Below are 21390 nucleotides of genomic sequence, written 5' to 3'. Positions count from 1 at the left end.
ATAATTTTATCATTCTTCATTGCGGAGTAATATTCCATTGTATAATATAGCCACAGTTTCTTTATCCATTCATCAACTGAACGGCATCTAGGTTGGTTCCACAATCTGGCTATGGTGAATTGAGCAGCTAGTGAACATTGATGTGGCTGTATCTCTGTAGTATGCTGATTTTAAGTCCTTTGGGTACAGGCCAAGGAGTGGGATAGCTGGGTCAAATGGTGTTTCCATTCCAAGCTTTCTGAGGAATCTCCACACTGCTTTCCAGAGTGGCTGCACTAATTTGCAACCCCACCAGCAATGTATGAGTGTTCCTTTTTCACCACATCCTCGCCAACACCTATTGTTGCTTGTATTCTTGATAATCGCCATTCTAATTGGGGTGAGATGAAATCTTAGGGTAGTTTTGATTTGCATTTCTCTTATTACTAGAGATGTTGAACATATTTCCATGTGTTTGTTGATTGCTTGTAGATCTTCTTCTGTGAAGTGTCTATTCATTTCCTTAGCCCATTTGTCGATTGGATTATTTGCATTCTTGGTGTAGAGTTTTTTGAGTTCTTTATAGATTCTGGAGATTAGTGCTCTATCTGAAGTATGATTGACAAAGATTTTCTCCCACTCTGTAGGCTCTTTCTTTGCGTTGCTGATAGTTTCCTTTGCTGAGAGAAAGCTTTTTAGTTTGAATCTATCCCAGTTATTGAATCTTTCTTTTATTTCTTGTGCTATGGGAGTCCTGTTGAGGAAGTCTGGTCCTAAGCCGACATGTTGAAGCTCTGGACCTACTTTTTCTTCTATAAGATGCAAGGTCTCTGGTCTGATTCCAAGGTCCTTAATCCATTTTGAGTTTAGTTTTGTGCATGGTGAGAGATATGGGTTTAGTTTCATTCTGTTGCATATGGATTTCCAATTCTCCCAGCACCATTTGTTAAAGAGGCTATCTTTTCTCCATTGCATATTTTTGGCCCCTTTGTCTAGTATGAGAAAATTGTATTTATTTGGGTTTGTGTCTGTGTCCTTTACTCTGTACCATTGATCCACCTTTCTATTTTGGTATCAATACCATGCCGTTTTTGTTCCTATTGCTTTGTAGTAGAGTTGAAGATCTGGTATTGCGATACCCCCTGCTTCACTCTTTCTGCCAAGGATTGCTTTAGCTATTCTGGGTTTTTTATTCTTCCAGATGAATTTCATAATTGCTTGCTCTATTTCTGTAAGGTACATTATTGGGATTTTAATTGGAATTGCATTGAATCTGTATAGCACTTTTGGTAGTATGGCCATTTTGACAATATTAATTCTTCCTATCCAAGAACATGGGAGATCTTTCCATCTTCTAAGGTTTTCTTTAATTTCTTTCTTTAGTGTTCTGTAGTTCTCATTGTAGAGGTCTTTCACCTCTTTTGTGAGATTGATTCCCAAGTATTTTATTTTTTTCAATGCTATTGTGAAGGGGGTAGTTTTCCTAATTTCTCTTTCTGAAGATTTATCACTTATGTATAAAAATGCATCAGATTTATGTGCATTGATCTTATATCCCGCTACTTTACTGAATTCACTTATGAGTTCTAAAAGTTTTCTGGTGGATTTTCCTGGTTCCTCTAAGTATATAATCATATCATCAGCAAATAGGGATAGTTTGAGTTCTTCTTTTCCTATTCGTATCCCTTTAATTTCTTTGGTCTGTCTAATTGCTCTGGCTAGAGTTTCAAGGACGATATTGAATAGAAGTGGTGAAAGAGGGCATCCCTGCCTTGTTCCAGTTTTTAGGGGGAACGCTTTCAGTTTTTCACCATTTAGAATGATATTAGCCATGGGCTTAGCATAGATGACCTTTACAATGTTAAGGAATGTTCCCACTATCCCTATTTTTTCTAGTGTTTTGAGCATGAAGGGGTGCTGTATTTTATCAAATGCTTTTTCTGCATCTATTGAAATAATCAAGTAATTCTTGACTTTAAGTCTATTGATATGGTGAATTACATTTATTGATTACAGACCTGAATGTTAATGGCTTAGATTACAGAGTGGCAGTGGGAATAAGGAGAGATAAATCTGAACATAAACTGTGTTTCAGAAGTAGAACCACTGTAGATTCCTAGGGAGAATCATTAGGATACTGGGGAGTTTTTGTTCAGGGGGGATAATAGAAAAGATGCCTCCTAAGGTTTTCAGCGGTGTGTCTAGATGTACCATCTACTGGGATAAGGAAGATGGGGACCAAGTCGCAATCCAGACTTCCACAGCAGGATGCCCGCTAGAGGCCTGCCAGAGGGGTTAAGTCGGTATCTGGACATTTAAGCTGCTCATTGCTTACTACGGCAGTGTGCTGCCCTGGGGGGTCTTATTTGTTTTCTGCTTCCTGTGTCCCATTTCTGTTGTCCCTATGGGCCATGTTTAAGTGATATGAGGACTCACATAATTTTCAGAGGTGTCTCAAAGCTCTTCACAAATAAACACTCTTAATCCTTACAATCCCAAAGTATTAGATATCAAATAAAAACTATCAAAAAGATACATAATCAATCTCACGTTTTCAAAAGATCGATGACAACGTCTTATGACAGCATGGAAAGGCAATAGGGTAGTTTTTAAAGAAATGTGCTCAATTATAGTTCATGAGGTCAAGTTCCTAAAAACATGAGGTACAGAAGAAAAGAAAATCAGACCTAGGTTTCAATCCTAACTCATTTATTTATGAACTACAAGGCCTAGAGCAAGTAATAAATATATTGAAACCTCCTCTTACTTCATCTGGAAAATGGAAATAATAATTCCTGCCTCATCAGTTCCTTGTGGCAATGAAATTTGCCAACGTGTGTAGAGACCTACAAAGTGTCTCAACACTTTGCAGACAAGTCTTAATAAATGTGGGTTTTTCCCACTTTTTACCTATCACAGAAACAAGGATTTAAATATTCCTATCTTGGCTCATTAACTGTTAAAGAAAGCTGCTTCACTCAGTAAACACTAAGCTCTTTCTTATGTAGCTCTTCAAAAATACCAATAAATTATCCCTTTGTTGGCAACCAGATAAACTTTTCCATCAAAGCTGTGTTTTAGCCTGAAGTTACTGCATCTTTCTGAAAACTTAAGGGCCTACTTATACTGGAGAAGACAGAGAATTTACACACAGAAATCAGATCACAAAAATACTTCACCAATGTTGCAAAAAAATTTTTTTCTGCCTCCAAATCCCTGAACTAATGCTTTGAGGTATATAGAACTTTGTAGAAGGCGGAGTAAATGAAATTTCATTCAGTAGGGGCTTTAGTACTGCTTGCTGCAAATACAATTTGTGAGACATAAAAACCTAAAGTTCTTTATCTCAGGTTTCACTCAGCTAGAAGCTTGCAGCTTTGAGCCAACCAGATTGTTGAGTGATGGACGATTCTTACTGTAAAGAAGCTTCTAGAATCCTAGGAGCTCAAAGAGAGAGTAGGTAGTACAAGAGGGAGATAAGTTTAGCTCAGGTTAGAAAAAGGAATTGCTAGTTAGGGATGCTGTATGCCCCCAAGTAGTGTGGGGGATGCTGTCTGATTAAGAATTTAGCTTATCTATGTGACAACAGTTTTTTTTTTTCTTTTTTCTTTTTGTTTGGGAGGAGGATTTATTTGTTTATTTTTCTGAGTTCAAGGGGTCCACTTCTGAAACCAACCTGATAAAGACCCTGCATGATCTCAGGACTTAGGAACCAAAACAAAAACCTATTTGAGCCTTGTGTTAGAAATAGCGTCAGTTTATCTGGATAGAGACAGTGACCCCAAGTGCAAGGCCAAGGTGAGAGGTCCGTAGAGATGTGAATTAAAAAGAACCCAAGAGTCTCTTTAAAGCTCCAAACCTGCCAGCTAATTACATAATGAAAAATGTATCTAGCCCACAGATACATTTTGTTTTGCTTACCCAATGTGTTGTGATTTTTTTATTGAACCTGATTGCTCTCAGACACTATCCAGCTTTCCTTGCTGGGTAGTGTAAGTATTAGGCATAATGCCCTGAGTTTCACCCTCAGTACCACAAGAAACCTAAGGAAATTGATAAAGCAAGCAATGGCAGACCCATCTTGGAGAACCTTTCATTGGAACCTTATGGAGGCTCACTCGCACTAATTCCCATGAGCCCTAATGCCTGTGAAAGAAACCCAGTTTTCATAATACCAGTCTGCTACGATCTTATGCCCTACCACATAGCTCAGTTCCATTGCTGATCCCATAAACATTTGATTTCATAATTCTTGGTAGATAGTTTGTATTTCCAGATTGACTCATTTTGAAGTATTAAGTACTTGAACATTTGCCAAATGCAGAATTCATAGAAAAAGAGAGAAAGAGAGAGATCCCAAATGGAGGGAATAGCAAAGACCAGAAATTCTAGTGGGCACCATCTTTGGAAGAAGCATCTCCTGTGCCATCCAATTAGAGCAGCTACAGTTCAGGCCAAATGAAGCGGGCACTAGTCACTGCACTTGAAGAACTATGACTCTTTTTAACTAACCTTTCAATATTCAGGGAAACTCTCAAGAGTCGGAACCCAAATTCCCAACCTTCCTTATAGGTAGGGCATTGGTTTGTAGCATAGGTCCCAGCCAACGGCAGCACTCTGGCAATACAGGAATTTGGAAAAACGAGAAATAGAATGAGCAAGCTGCCCCATTGTGTGCCAGTATGGCTGAGGCAGCAGGTTTCCAGGGATTGCATCACCGAGTTCCTAGCACAGAGGTGACTCTGGTGGCACAGCAGCAGGCACTTCTCTTGTGGTCCTCCCTGGTACTCAGTGGGCAAAGAGCTGGGCAAAGAGGTGAGAAACTTTCCTCACCTTCCATTGTATAGCAACGCAGTCATACTCCTAGAATGTCCACCCATAGCCCAGTGCTCTCCAGAATTCTGGGAATACTCAGTATCATTTTATCAAGCTCATTTTCTGCCAAATCAAACAGCATCAGTTTCTGTTACTCAAGACAAAAGAACTTTGCAGGCATCATGGTACATGCCTATAATACCAGCTACTCAGGAGGCTGAGACAGGAGGATCACAAGTTTGAGGCCAGACTGGTCAACATAGTGAGACCCCGTCTCAAAATAAAATTAATTGTAAAAAGTTGGGAGTGTAACTCAGTAGCAGAGTATAAGTATCGTGCATAATGACCTGGTTCCACCCTCAGTACCACAAGACTGAACTGGTTGATAAAGCAAGCAATGGCAGACCCATCTTGGAGAACCTTTCATTGGAACCTTATGGAGGCTCACTCACACTAATTCCCATGAGCCCTAATGCCTGTGAAAGAAACCCAGTTTTCATAACACCATGGTGGTGTACACAGAGGAGGTACCCAGTGAAAATCTCTTTCATGATTGTTCTGTGATCCTAATGTATACATCCAAAGCAACGTGACACTATACCCCCATGATGTGGTGCTCTTGGAGTGACGTCATTGTTACTATCCACAGAAGGTCATTCCAATTTCACCATGTCCATTGTCAGCCATTTGGAGAGATGCTCTTGCTCTGCAAGGTCCTTTTATCCAGAATGGTGAAATGGTTTCATATTAACACAGGCCTATGTTCAAAGAAGGCAAGCCAGGTATACGTTTTTAAACTGAGCTATAAGGATGATAGCAAGCTGGGGTTTTGTTTTTGTTAGTCAGAGTGGTTGGAGATTTTCTCTCCAACAAGCCTTTTTAGACTGAAAGAAGAACTCTTAGCATTAAGGAAAGCTGAAACATTCTTCTCTTTGCCAGCTCTTAGGTAATATTATGTTTACTACTAATGGTACAGCAACTCTCATTTATATTCCTCATGGTAATTGTGAAGGAATAACATTAAATAATCTCCATTTTGCAGAGGAAAACTGACAGAAATTAAGTGGCTTGTGCGAAGTCACAGGGAATCCAAACTTGACGTTTCTGACTTCAAGTTAATGTCTCTTTTTTATTTTATTTATAATTTTCAGTGCAGGGAATGGAACCCGGGGCCTAATGCATGCTGGGCAAGCACTCTATCACTGAGTTACACCACCAGTCCTGGCTTTTCTCTCCTATATCAGTGACCTTTCAAAGGTCACTGTGTTCTGCAGGTTCCTGAGACCCCTAATACCCTTTCAGGAAGTCCAGGGTGTCGATACTATTTTCAAAATAATAAGAAGTTCCTTGCCTTTCTCCCTCTCATTCTCTTATGAGAGTGGGGTGGAGATTTTCTGATACATTGGTATATGATAACACAATAAACTGAAGAAGAAACAGCTATATGGATACGCTGTCCTCTGTTAAGCCAGACATTAAAGAGACTTTCAACTACAAAATAGTGCCACTTACTTTCAATTTTGGAAAACACAGTTATCTTTCATAAAATATACTACCATGTAATGGGTTTATTACTATTACTATGATGAATTGATAAACATCTATTTTTTAAATGTTTCCTTTACATTTCTAATACAATAGATATTGATATAACCCCACAGAAACAAAGACTCTTTTAAATCTCAATAATTTTTAAAGTGCAAAGGAGTCCTAAGACCAAATGTTTCAGAACTGCTGTCCTTACATTATAGCAAACTTGCATACAAAATCCAGATTTACTTGAATGCATCATTTTTTATGAATTTGATGCCAGTGCTAACCTAGGTTTCCTGCTTACTTTGTACACTTTCTTTCCTTAGTCTCCTTTAGGATTGAGAGTTAATAAATAACAGTGAAAGGTCTTGGATTATAGAGTAACTGGTTGTAGATTCAAGCACCTTCTTCCTCTCAATATCTTAAAGCACTTAGTTCAGAGGAGGTTCTTAAAGTATTTGATTGATGGACAAGTGACCAAAACTGATTGCTGTCACAGATAAAGGACCTGCTCCATGCCTCTGATAAGCAGCAAGCAACATGTGTGCTTGCTTCCAAGTCCACAGTTCATAGGAAAGAGCAGACTACCTCAGCCCCAGGGATGCCAGGTGCACCACAGCCAGGATGCACAGATCTTTGCTGGATCCTTGCCTTGGTCCTGATTCCTGTCCAGATTCTATTCACCCACCAGGCCAGCTCAGCTCAGTCTCCTACATGACTTTCCCAGGGACACAAGCCCACAACAAACATCATACACTGACATAACATGGGGGCTTTTATCCATGTCATCTCTTTTACTTCTTCACATGAGTCCTTCCTACACTGCTGCCTTGATAAATCATTTGTGTATATTTTGTTTTCTCTATAAAATTTCAGGCTTCTCAAAGTTCTTTTGTATTACCTACAGAATCCTACTTAGCTCTAAGTAAATTATAATCTGTCATCTAAATAAATCTTAGGCATTTGCAAACTAATTCAAACCCATTATACCACTGTTTTCTCACCAAAGCTCTGCCTTTTTATTATTTCTAACCTTATACATGGAGTCATTAAAAATAAAGCAGCCTGAGGTCACCTGGCTGATCATTAAGAGTCAGGCAGAGACACATTTATATCTTGTGATTCTGAATTTTGTGCTTTTACCACCATATGATGGTCTAGTGTCCTAATACCCGTTTAATTTATATTAAAAAGAGCTTGGAGGAGCATAACACACCTCACTCCAGGTTATGAGTCAGAATCAACAGGAATAAACCCAGGTCTCCTGCCTTCCACTGTGCACTGCTTTAAGCCATCTTCTCCCTTGTGATTTTAGCTGTTAAGGTGGTTAGCTCCCATGCTGGCTAATCCTACACATAGCTCTCTCAGAAGAGTATGCAAAGTCTGCATCATTTAAACATTTATTTTCCTTCTTTTTGCCTTATGAGGCTAATTAACATCCTTGTTTACTGTGTTTTCCTAGCAAAAATGAAGGAAAGCATTATGAAATTATTTGGTAATTTCAAGCTGTGTCTATGAAATGCATGATAATGTCCAACCCTCTTTTCTCCCCTTCTCCTCTGTTTACTCCTCAGTACTACAAGTATTTTCTAAGTTCCTGGTATGAGCAGAACCCCATTTGATGTTGAGTTGGCTTGCAATAAGTAAAAGAAAAGTTATCCCTGCCACTAATGAGATTATCATCTCATGAGTCTAGTGATATTTCTAGAGAAAAATGCTAAGGTATTGAAACTATAGACCACCACAGCATAAATGATTAAGGAGTTGACAAAGGAATATGGAGTCCAAAAATAAGTTCTTATTATAGAGAGAAGTTATTGAGGAGAGACTTTAACAGGGGATATACCTTGAGATGTCTTAGGGATATAGTTTGAGAACAGAATTTTTATTTGCAGTCCCTCAAATCATCCCCAAATAATCTTACACTTGAAGTAAAAAAAATGTGCTTTCTATGCAAATGTAGTTGCAAGACAGTTTGTCCTGCTCCCCAGTACCCAACCAGCTGCTGCCCCCAAGCCCCTGCTGCATAGAAATCCTGGAACCTCAAATGTAAGGCATTTGAGAGAAGGAATTGAGAAGTCTCTGTAACTCCTGGTTACTATTTATGGTGCCCCTTTCCTTATGATGCTCTGTGCTTTTAGGAACAACCTAGCATGCCATAGCACCCGCCTCCCTCTCAGACCTGCACCCTGGAGCTGCTCTCTCTGTCCTCTCTCCTATGACAGACAACTCTCTTTCCAAAGCCATGTTCCTCAGGATTCCTGCCTGCTGTGCATCTCTGTGCTGCTGCTACAGGAATTCCAGTTAATTATCAACTCTCAAGGTATTATAGGTATACAAAATGGGACTGCTCACTCTAATAGTGGGACGTTACAGTGTTCCAAGCACACCACTGGGGAGAGACACACAGGAGACGAGACAGGTCTTGGGAGTTCTTCAAATCACACTGTGTGATGATCTAATAAGTCAAGCTGCGTGTCATATTCTTCTGAATAGTCTAAGACAGAGAGAACACCATTGATCATGTCAAAAATTGAAAAGATTAAGACCAAACTACAAAGCCCTGCCAGGGTGGGCTGAGGAGTTAGTAATTGCTTGAATATGGAGGACATGGTAGAATCTCTCTCGTATAATATGATAAATGTGGTACTTTAGGATGCTGTGTACAAGAGAAGCTTCTAGAAGAACTGACTGCCTAAGGATCTGGATTATGAAGAGTTCTGCTGCGCACTAACTTTACAGATACTTGACTGTTTCTCCATATTCCCTTGTGGACCAGAATCTCTGAATTGAGATATATCAAATGCAAAACTCATTCTCCACACTTTCAGAAAGAAACACTTCAAAAACTGTCTCTTAATTCAAATGGGAGAAACAATTTAATACTTTCAAGAAATACTTTCAATAATGTGGGGCAGACATGAATTTTTTCCTAAGTAAAGTTTTGCTCATGAACATGTTACAAAAGAATGCTGGTTGCTGGTGGATAGTATAATATACACTTATTTTTAAAAAGATGCAATGGTCAATAAGTTAACTTGAAAGATTTTATTTTTGTTAATATTATTTTGACTGGCAAATCTTAATTATATAAATTTATGGGGAGGAAATGGGGTTGTTTTGATGGATGTTTATAATGTGGGATGATTCAACAGAGCTAATTAGCATATCCACCCTCAAAGTTGCTTTATTACTCGTGATTCCAACAGCAAAGCAAAGCAAAGGTGATAATTTGTTCCAGGTACATCATATGATTCAGATTCTGTTTGGTTTTTATAACATCCTCTGGGGGACGGTAGAATGGTAAATGGAAGTAAATCTGCCCTGGGACAAGAGAGATGTGCGTGGGATTCTAAGTGCAGCAGTGACAGCTGGCAATCCACACCTGCAAATTGGAATTCATTCTCTTTACCTTTTCATTCAAGATCACAGAACAGGAAAGGAATGGGGGTCAAAAGAGCCAGAGACCACCTTACCAGGAACCTATGTTGGGAACTGTGCTGGGAGCAGATGGGCCACCAGCTGCTGCAAGCACGGTTGCTTAGGCTTCAGGGGTCGCTGAGTGGCTTTTGCTTTAATGTCTACGGAGGGTCTGGACATTCACATTTCTAAAAATATGACTATCAGAACCTCTGAGAATGAGGCGCAAGCGATGGAGATTTTAAAAGCTTCCCAGGTGATTCTAATAGGCAACCAATCTGTGAATAACTGCTGTTTATGAAAGAAACTAAGTGTTGATCATAAGGATTTCATTTTTAAACTATCTGCCTGGCCTCAAATAATTTCTCCCTAGAGGAAATTTTGACTTTGAGATTAAAGAATGAAAAAAGAAAGAAAGAAGGTTCAGAGAACCTGTAATGTTTTTACAATTTTATTTTAAAGAATGTGGAGTTAGTGAATATACGTGAAAGTACCTTGAAACATTGCAGTTTATTATTAGAGCTATTCAGAATTAATCAAAGAGGAAACATACAATTTCTTGGGTAACTGACATGCCTATCTCACCCAGTTTCATGTACATCTCCCTTGTCAAAGGACCATAGATTTGAAGGAATTTAGCAAGTTCTGAGCATTATTACACTGTTGGAAAGACAGGGAGTCCCAGTCCCAGTTACCCTATCTATTCATTTCCTCTTTCCAGACAGTATGAGGATTATCCTGCATTATTCACTTGCGGTGCATTCTGTCAAACTGCTAGTAAATCCCTTCACATATCTTAAAAAAAAAATCAGCATGTGTTAAAATGCAAAGAAAAGGCAGCAATTTCAGGAGAATTGAAACCTCTGAACCAAAATTTAATCATTTTTTTTCTGTTCCCTCCATCTCCTGTTCCACCCAAAGCCCATAGGTTTCCCCTTGTCCTGTTCCCTGTGGGAACTTGCTACCAAGTAAAGCACCATGTTTATTCCCTCAGGAAAGAACCTTGTCCCAGAAGCACCATTCTTTTTAAGATATTAAAGCAAATATGTACAGAATTACCAATAAAGTCCATGGGGCTGGAGTTGTGGCTCAGTGGTAGAGCAATTGCCTAGTATGTGTGAGGCCCTGGGTTCAATCCTCAACACCACATAAAAATAAACAAATAAATAAATAAGTAAGTAAATAAATAAATAAATGTGTGGTGTCCATCTATGACTAAAAAAAAAAAAAATTAAAAGAAGAATAAAGCCCATCTTTCACAGTCAGTTGTTCAGTTCAGATCCTTTTTCCAGACTGTGCTAAGATGCTAAGAGAGGTACAGAGCTATGCTAAAAGAAAACCACCAACCAAAACCCTTCAGTTGTTTTCCATTCATTTCATTGTCTGAGTTTTAATGGAAAGAAATAAAAATGTGCATGGAGAACCCAACACCGATAGTGAATTTTGATTGCTGTTTTCCACTCCTCAGAAAAAAATACATCCAGCAAAATGCAGAGTCACGTAGTTCAAGTTACTGTCTGTCTGTTCATAAAAGAAAATGCTTTGTATGCAGAAATTTCAAGTGAGAGGACATGTCAGGTCTCCAAACGCAGTTATTATCAAACAAAGCAGCCAGAAAATTAATGCCCTGAAGATGACTGTGACCATAATCTTGGATAGCAGCCAGTGTCTTCCTCTCTCTTGGTGGGACTGTGTTTTTGAACTATTGATAAGACCCACAAAGCCCATCTAAGTGTTCCAGTTCTTTAACATGAAACTTTCCCCCCTCTCTATAGAGGATTGTTTCTGGCTACTGTTTTCATCAAACCTTGATACTTACTATGAATGAGGACTTGAAAAACAATGATATATGATAGTGTTCAGGATATTTTTGTTAAATGGGAGGAGATATGGGCCATTTAAAGACCCCCTCTAAGACAAGGTCTCCCTTCCAGACACAGGACAATCTTATCCCTGACCTCTCACCACAACTTTTCAGAGTGGTTCTTTATGCTGGGCATCTAAGAGGGGGAATATCTCTGCATCACTGCAAATGACTCCTTCACCCCTTACCCACTCTGGATGCAGAAACTGAGCCATTCTGAAGAGAAGTGTGTGAGAGTGTGTGTGTGTGTGTGTGTGTGTTTTCTCCCAACAAAGGACTGATTCAGTTCTGAACTCCAAATGATTAAAGAATTTGGCATTTTATGTAATCCCACATTCTGGTTAATTGAAAATTGCCATTTATAAATTATCAGATTATAGACAAATAGGACAAAAGCTCCCAAGACAGTAACTTCCTTTGTATTAAGAAAATGAACAACCCAAGAATTTAATAACAAAAATCAAACACCTTTTTTGACAGTTGGTGTTTTGTTTATGTGTACCATGACTAATAGTAATGGCTGTGATTCATCACTTTAGAAAAGTAATCAACAGTTCTAGCTGTACCAGATTAAAATTGATTGAGATCCAATGTCATTCTGGCAGATGCTAATAATTACATCATTATTAACTACATAGCCAGTAACCAAAACTCTTTTTTAGCTTCTTTTAGCTTTAGATGATCTATTATTATATAAAATCTAGTGCATATAAACTAAGCAAAATATATTAGAAAAATAATGTTGATGTACTTTTAAAAATCTGACCATTCTGCAGAGAAAACTATTCCCATGATTGTGTACCATTGGTAGAACATCCCCTTTGGACTAGACACCACCCTTGGTGCTCTGCATACTTGATACATCTTATTCTTGCCACATCCATGAAAGCATGCTGATGCCAGCCTCATATCATGGATGAGGAACTAAGCAGAGATGAAGTGACCAGTCCAGGAACCCAGAGCCATAGCCAGGACTCAAATCCAGGACTGTCTCAAATGGATATCCAACACATCTGGTCTACTGAATAGGCTACCAAACTAAGAAGTCTGTGAGTGATACAGGAGACATATTCCACAGATGTATGTTCAATCATTGGAAGAAAAGACACTCTTCTTAGAAATCGTGTCTTAACTTTTATGATGAAGAGGTTTCTGAAAGATAAGAAAAACTAGCGGCTCTCAGAGGATGTTCTCCTTAGAGTCACAACTCTTGGCCCACAGAATGTTCCTGATAGCAGGCCAGAGACAGACAGAAGTGAACGACAGGATGAGTCACTAGCCACAATAAGTGTTCTTAAGGACAGTTCTGATGTCATTTATTATCAACTTCCAAGAATTTCAGGATGGCCCTGCATAGACAAGTGACAAATGTTGTCATTTAAGTCTGTGAAGATAAAGGCAAATGGCACTAAGAAAGATTTGTGTTAGACATTGCACAAGCTTAAGCTAATAGTCCCTCCTGCCAGGATGGCCAGGGTGAGGCTATATGAGGTTGGTCACACCTCTGGTTGGATGGAGCTGAACTCTGTTCTGAATATGCAGGAGTCATATTACATGTCCTCAAGGGAACTTTTTCCACCTGGGTGGCAAAAGTCAAGTAGTGCCCACTGACTCTGGAGTGAACCAGCATTCTTGGCTAACCTGAGACAACATCTTAGGCTACAGAATGTTCAGAAACCGTACCAGGACACTCTCTGTTGTACAGCTTTAGGGAGCTTAAAATATGGGCAGGAGTGAGAAGGAGACCTTTCTCATCCTTCCTCCCAAGGTGTCCTTGTAGTGGCTGTCCTTTTGTAAAAGAAGCAACCTTGAACCAAGTTATACAGTTAATCAGTATTTCCTCTCCTCGCCCATGGCCCTAATTCTTCCTGAATCTCCCTTCAATAGGGTCCTGTCATCATGGAGAGAAATTAGCAGGATCAGAGCCAAGGGTCACCTTTTGTTATTTCTGCTCCCTCCCTTGCTTGTGCCCTGGACCTAGGGGAGCTTTATAGATCCCCCAAATTAGAGTGACAGAGCAACTGACTATAAGCTTGTGCTTCTAGGCATTGTCACAATCCATTCCTAACTCTTAAATTTGTCAATAATGAAAAACCTGGTGCTGCGTTTGCTGTTGTAATCAACCCTATGAATGTATCACCAAAATATACAATGACTTTTGTGGCACAATTGCAGATTTGAACACTAACTGCAAATTTAATGATATTAAGGAAGTATTAACTTACTATTTAGAAGTGAGAATGGTATTGTGATATTAGGTTTTTCTAAAAGTGCTTAGATTTTAGATCTAACATAAAATATCTACATATTAAATGATATCATGTCAGACTTGCTTCAAAATTAGGGTTAGTTTAAATGAATATTAGAAAGTCATATTTTCCAAAGACATTTAAAATATGTGCAATTTTATGATTTAATTTTCAGTGAAATAAGATCTAAAACATTACTGGATATATACATACATTTCATATATATGTACATATACATATAAATGAAAGAAGAAACGTAAATTATGGTTATCCCTGGCCAATGAGAATACATATTTTTTTTTGTTATTCATTGTTACTTTTGTATTTTCCAAATTTGCTGGAAATAAAATATATGGTATTCATAATTTTACAAAACTATTTTTATATATAAGTGATGCTCATGACATTATGTTAGATGGAAAAAATTACAGAATATGACATAGAACCCTAACCATTTTTGAATGTGTGCACATGGATGTGTGTTTGTATGTGTTTAAAATAAGCAACATCAAATTATGAATGATGGTTATCTATGGATGATGGTGCTGTTGGTCATTTTTATTTGTGTTTTCTTTGCCTATGTGTGTTCTTTGTACAATTAGTAAGTTAAATGTTATAATCAAAAATATGACATGAAAAATTAATGCTAGATTTATTAGATTATTTATACATAAAAGACTGTCTTTACAAGGGTTTATAATACACAAGGAACTGTATAATATGTATGCATTGGTAAAACAGGTAAGTCCAAAACAATTCTAAATTCTCATTCCCATGTTAAGGTTTAAGCAAGGTTGGTACAAAGTCCCTTCAACAGCCAGCCTTATGTGGCGGTGTTCTTGCCTTTGTGCACTGGGTTCCATAGTGATCCTGTTTCATCTTCTGTCCTGTTCCAGGTATATCCATGCCAATACCAGTCTTTGGGCTGCAGGATGATTCCAAGGTCTTCAAGGAGGGTAGTTGCTTACTCGCTGATGACAACTTTGTCCTGATCGGCTCTTTTGTGTCCTTTTTCATCCCCTTAACCATCATGGTGATCACCTACTTTCTAACTATCAAGTCACTGCAGAAAGAAGCAACTTTGTGCCTGAGCGATCCTGGTACCCGGGCCAAACTCGCTTCTTTCAGCTTCCTGCCGCAGAGCTCCCTGTCTTCAGAGAAGCTCTTCCAGCGGTCCATCCACAGGGAGCCAGGGTCCTACGCGGGCAGGAGGACTATGCAGTCCATCAGCAACGAGCAAAAAGCGTGCAAGGTGCTGGGCATCGTCTTCTTTCTGTTTGTGGTGATGTGGTGCCCTTTCTTCATCACGAACATCATGGCCGTCATCTGCAAGGAGTCCTGCAACGAGGCCGTCATCGGAGCCCTGCTCAACGTGTTCGTGTGGATCGGTTACCTCTCCTCCGCCGTCAACCCGCTGGTCTACACACTGTTCAACAAGACCTACCGGTCGGCGTTTTCACGCTATATTCAGTGTCAGTACAAGGAAAACAAAAAACCCTTGCAGTTGATTTTAGTGAACACTATTCCAGCCTTGGCTTACAAGTCCAGTCAACTCCAAATGGGACAAAAAAAGAATTCCAAGAAAGATGCCAAGACCACAGATAATGACTGCTCCATGGTAGCTCTGGGACAACGACATCCGGAGGATGCTTGCTCGGACCATATCGACACTGTGAATGAAAAAGTCAGCTGCGTGTGATGGGCAGGTTGCCATGGCAACGGCGGAGGCCACAGCAAACCAGTTTTCACCTCTCTGGGGAAACAAAGAGTAGGGAGGCTGGGGGAAAAAAAAAAAATGAGGTCGCTCTCCTGGAACCGACCATGACTCTAGGCCCTGAGTTGTGTTCTGTGGATGAAAAGCAGAGTCCAATGCCACAAAATGTGCACTTCAAAAATGTTCTGACAGCATTTCAGCTGTGAGCTTCATGATCCTTTTAATGTTGTAAATGATGTCCTTAAATAATTAGCTTTTATCGTACAATTATAACGAGGTCCTACATAAATCTAGATCAACTTCTATTATTGAATAGAAACCTTGCCACTAATGGGATTGAGTTGGTTACCTACTGCTGTAAATAAAAATAGCTATAAATAGTGAAAGTTTTGTTGACTACAATGACCTCTTAAATAAAGAAAAATATAAAACTTACCATGTCATATATTTTGAAAAGAAAAAGACACTAATGACAGTGCTACAAAATCTGTACTGCTAAGTAATTCAATGAAATACTTGACAACATTTTTCATTCATGCTTTCTCATAGATGCCATTTTGAAGTAGTCACAAGATTGCTGGCATTTGCTGCATTCCAAGTTAATTCTTCTCAGAAGTGAAAAAGATTTTAAGTGTTACTGAATACCGATTGCTGCTTTCTCTTCTATTTCTTGTACTTTATTCTGAATTTCCAATGTGGTCTTGTTGCGAATTTGTTCTTCTAGGTGAACTATCAAAAGGATAATTTCATATTACCAAATACATTCTAGAAGTTGCTTTTCTAAAACAGCACCGATCAGGTATCTGGTAACTTGCTGTGAAATGACCGCCTCATGCATGTGCACCTTTGAGCAGCAAACAGAATATTGACGTAATGGTGTCAGGGTTGAGGAATGAACTCAGGTTTCTAGCTGTTCACAGTAGCAGGGTCTTAGGAAATCTATGTGAAAAGCAGGTGACTTTCCTATTGGCACTGATCAGGTAAATTGAGGCTTTCAGATCAATCGATTTACATTATTTATTAAAACTGCTCACCTTGGTTTCACAATCATCTTTTGAGTGTACTCTCATGGATGGGGCAATTTTCTAGATACTAAGGATATAAAAATAATTAAAACAAGATCCTTCCCTTAAGGAAATGACTAAAGTAAAATTGTCCTTGTCAAAAAATATAGAGACTTACTCTGAGAATCAATTCCATGTATTTCCTTCTTATCTGCTTCAGAAACAGGTTTGTTACAATGTGAGAGTAGTTTTCTCAGTAAGTTTTTCTGATTGATTCCCAATGAATGCCAAGCAAACAAAGAAGGGGGAGGGAATACCAGTTGTGATCAGACACTGCAATCAATATAGAAATATACACCTTGATCTGGACCTAACTATGACTACCAAAGTGTTGAACAAAATTTTTGTCCCATCTCTCTAAAATCACAATTATTTTACTATTACTGCCAATAAAAATTTTACTATTCCCCAGTAAAAATTAGACAAATATAATATTTTATATAAATGGTTTAAAGAGAAAAAAATTAATAGTAGTTAATCCACCTTCACGTGATTGCTGGAATAGAAGTTAGATTTATGATTATACTGATGGAGCATTTCTATTGAATATGAAGTAATTTTTACCCTAAGTCTTTGAAAAATTTACAGATTTGAAAATTAAAGAATATAGAAAGTATCGTTATATATTTTGGAAATGCACTGGTTCTATCCTTTACAGATATGTTGAAAGATAGTTCACTATTTCGAAGTTAGAATTTTTAATATGCCACTAGTACCAAGGCTGCATTTGAACCAGACTACTTCTTAATGATCATACTATACTAACTGATGAAAATGTTATAAATGTTAAAGTCTCTGCTCTAATGTATTTTGCCTTAGTTTATAACTCTGCTCATTTCATTGTACATTAAAGATTACAGATTCTACCCCATGTATTCAACCTTGATCAGAATGAACATACTGCCTGACAGACATCTTCTGACTGCATATATATTACAAATGTGTATGTTTTTCTTCAAAAATATCTACTTAAGTGTACATAGACAAATGTGTATCTGTATATATGTACAGACATGTTCCCATGCACTTTATTCAATATTTATATATTTATATGGAGGAAAAGAAAATCAGTGAAAACACTCAGTATATACACATGTGTGCATGTTTGTATCATGTCGATTTAAATGTGAATTCATGTTCTAATATTCCTATGACCTTCCATTGCTTTCAAACGAGGCTAAAGCGTAATAGAAGTATAGCCCTTTAAATAAACTGGAAGTTGCTCTAATTTTGTGGAAAGACTTTAACACGATTCTATGAGGGTGGTGAAAACAATAGTCTCTGTACATAGTTTATTGGTTTTAAATTAAATGGTAACTATGGGTCCTTTGTTCAGTCTGGGACTTTCTGATTACTAAGGCTTTTTGAACACACTCTTCACCCCAGTGAAAGTCCTCAAACGATTTATGGGTCAATGATGAAAGGATTCTCTCCTAGTCATTACTAGTAAAACAGAGTAACAAATATTTCTTTTCTTTAGGTTGAAAGATTAATTTTTCTACACTTAAAAGAAAGGAATTAAACGCCATAGTTAGAGAAAACTCAGTTTAATGAATAAGTAATCTACTTGGCCACAGCGCCATCTCATGGTCATTTTTTGAAGTGCTCTCGTAGCCAAATCGAACTGTTCCCGTACTGCTTTTAGGAAAGGGTGCTTCTCCCATTTGTGCATCAATGGAACATATTTATAAAGTGTTAAATTATTCTGTGCCATATGTAACAGATACAGTGAAAATTATTTTATGTACTTATTTTAATTAAGGTTATTCTAAACGATTTCAAGAATGAATCATTGTAAATAAAGTATACTCAAAAACAAATGTAATTTTGTGTGAGTCCATAGCAGTGTCTACTACAGGAAATTGCCCCAAACCTTCCATGTCATCTGGTTAGGAATTTCAGGTCACTTACTGATTGTTTCAGAATAGAATAACCTGTGCTTCTGGAACGCAGCCATGTCAAAGAGCTAGGACCCACCTAGTTGGATTAGCTTTATGGTCACATTTCAGTTTCCAATCATCTACAGAAAACAAATGCTCCTGTTTGATCAACATGTCTTGTTTCACACAGCCCAACAACATGAAGGACCACTGGTGTGCCCCAAGACATGCACACAGGTGTGCCTTGTACAGGTGCATTTACACACACACACATTCACACACACACACACACACACACACACACATACACACACACACACCCTCATTCATACATTCTTCCTCTCTTTCTCTCTTTTGGTCTCGCTCTTTCATGGGAATTAAACTAAGGAGATAGAGTATTGTTAAACAAAAATAGGTGAAATCGTAGTGTAGGTGAAAAAATAGGTGAAATTTAAGTGTAGGAAAAGCATGTAAAATACTTTTTCCACTTGGGCATAACTCCATATGTTGAGTACCTACCATGTACCAGGCACGGAACTGATTGCTTCATTTACTTTATTTATTGGACTCTTCACAAAAATCCTACAAGGTAGGATTATTCCCTTTTTTTTTCACAGATGAAAGAAACTGACATTCAAAGCAGTTAGTAACCTGTCCAAACTCATATGACCGACAAGAAAATTGGCAAGTACAAGCCTGTGTCATCTGACTCAAAGGTGTGAATTTTTTTTCATCTGGTACAGGGGAAAGAGCTCCATTTTGAACCAAATTTATGCAAGTTTCCATCCTAGTATTCCCACTAGGATGAAGTTTGGTTGAATTTGGGCCATCACTTGATATCGCTGCACCTTGATCACATCATCTCTAGAATGGAGCTGCTAGTCCTGTCCTGGCTAAGCAACAGAGCACCTTAGATCAGACCATGACTATGGCTATGCTTGACAACCTGTAAAAACAATATGTAAATGTTACAAATGGTTGTTATTAAAAAGGAAAGAACACCAAAGTTCCATCAATTATTAATCATCAGACCAAATTTTATACAAAACTATGGAAGAGACAACCTAATCATCAGTCACTTCTTCTATCCTATGAATGCCACACATTTTTAGAAAGTTTTCTGTTTCTTTTCTTTTCTTTTTTTTTTTTTTTTTAATGGTGCTGGGGATCAAACCCAGGGCCTTGTGCTTATAAGGCAAGCACTCTACCAACTGAGCTATCTCCCCAGTGCAGAAAGCTTTTTATTTATACTTTATCCTCACCGTGATGCAGAGATCCCTTCATTGACCTCTTTTTATTGCTTCCATCAACATCTGCCCATCCTGTATCTCGTTTCTCAGGCCTCTACTCTCTGCTACAATACTAATAAGTAATTAAATTGACAAGGCATTATGTATCATTGACATCTCTTCAGTCATACACTGTGGTTATAATCCAAAGAGCAGGAACCAAAAACAAACAGTTTAGGTGCCAAGGAGACAAGTGAGAAAGAAATTTGGGGACTAGAAATGTTTTCCTACAATCCGACAAATGACCATCAGGAAAACAATTACCTTCAGACATTCCTTAACTTACACAGTTTTATAACTAAACATTGACTCTTCATTTACAATAATTTCTTTGAAAGAAACATCTGTAACTTTTGAGATTTCAGATGGGCTGGGATGTAGCTCAGTGGTAGAGCACTTGTTTAGCATGCAAATAAGTCCTGAGTTCATTTGCCCAGTACTGAAAAAAAATAATCATTCTCAACTGGAAACAGTAATTCTGTTACTAAGCTTTTCCTAAGGTTTTCTAATTAATGGAAATTAAGTGCAATAAGACAAATTTTTTTGGTAATTTCTGATTATATGCATGTAGCTTACAAAAGCGAAGGGTTTCCTTCCCCCCCCCCCGCCCCCCACTTAACAGTATACGCACTAATCTTAACTCTGTTCTTCCTTTTTGATATTTGGCAGCAGTATGTCCACATGAGCCAGCACAGTATGGGAGGTCTTCCTATCCAATTGGAGCTTCTTTCTATGTGGCCCACTTGCTGCGGAAGACTGAGACAGGAAACCTAGTCCAGGCTGCTGCTGTTCTCTGACCCTGGACAAGTCATAGTTACTCTCTCCTCAAGTGTGTAAAGAAGGACTTAGGGACAATGATCTCAGCAGGCGTCTATTCCAGGTCTAGGTTTATCTAAATGCCGAAGAGTCCATCAAGACTTGGATGAACCTATGCACAACTTCATGTACAGAAACTATTCTGGAATTCACAACTCTCACATTCTCTAGATGAATTTCAAATAAATCACAACTCTAACTTTCACAGGTAAATCAAATTATCAGTCTAAGGCTTCTAAGATATGAGACCAAGAGTCTGATATCAACATAAATGATTGCTACTATGGCATTTTCTCCCAGCTGTCCTCTCCTTGGTCATTTCATAGCTCCCATAAGATATTGGGCTGCTCTTTTAAACAGTTCCCCACCTTCCTGAAGAACAATTGCTCCCACTATTTGAGATCAAATTCCCTGAAGGGTTAACATTTAAAGTTCCATATAGAATTAGAACTCCTGGTACAGAGATCTTTTTTAAAAGCTAGATTTTTGTTGAAAGTGAGCCAAGGTTATTTAAGCTTTTATTTATAATTAAGATTATGAGATCTGAAATGGTGTTTATTCTGTGTTCTCAAGAACAGCACAACATGTACTTCCTGTCCTACATCTACTCCAGATATTGAAAAGTAATGTATGCCAGGATTCAGATCATCTTGTCTTAGTCGTAAGGACCCGAAGGGCAAAGCCAAGTCTTGGGTATAGATTATTTATGTGGTGATCCCAGGAAGCAGATTGAATTAGGGAAGAAGGAAAAATCTAAACCAACCCAA

At 38.3% G+C, this 21390-nt stretch overlaps 1 protein-coding gene across 2 annotated transcripts in view; it reads left to right on the top strand.

Annotated features, from left to right (window-relative positions):
- The window catches only part of Htr2a (5-hydroxytryptamine receptor 2A), a 64178-nt gene extending 45755 nt beyond the window's left edge, over positions 1–18423 (top strand). For both annotated transcript variants that reach the window (XM_047553137.1, XM_047553136.1), the window contains one exon: positions 14757–18423. In XM_047553137.1, the coding sequence (XP_047409093.1) occupies positions 14757–15559 (803 nt within the window). In that variant the 3' untranslated portion in view covers positions 15560–18423. The remainder of the gene's footprint in view (positions 1–14756) is intronic.
- The last annotated feature ends 2967 nt before the right edge of the window (positions 18424–21390 follow it).

The sequence above is a fragment of the Sciurus carolinensis genome, chromosome 5 (genome assembly GCF_902686445.1).
Source record: "Sciurus carolinensis chromosome 5, mSciCar1.2, whole genome shotgun sequence".
NCBI classification, from domain to species: Eukaryota; Metazoa; Chordata; class Mammalia; order Rodentia; family Sciuridae; genus Sciurus; species Sciurus carolinensis.
Note: the sequence above shows the minus strand (reverse complement) of the source record. Positions and strands in the feature narration are given on the sequence as shown.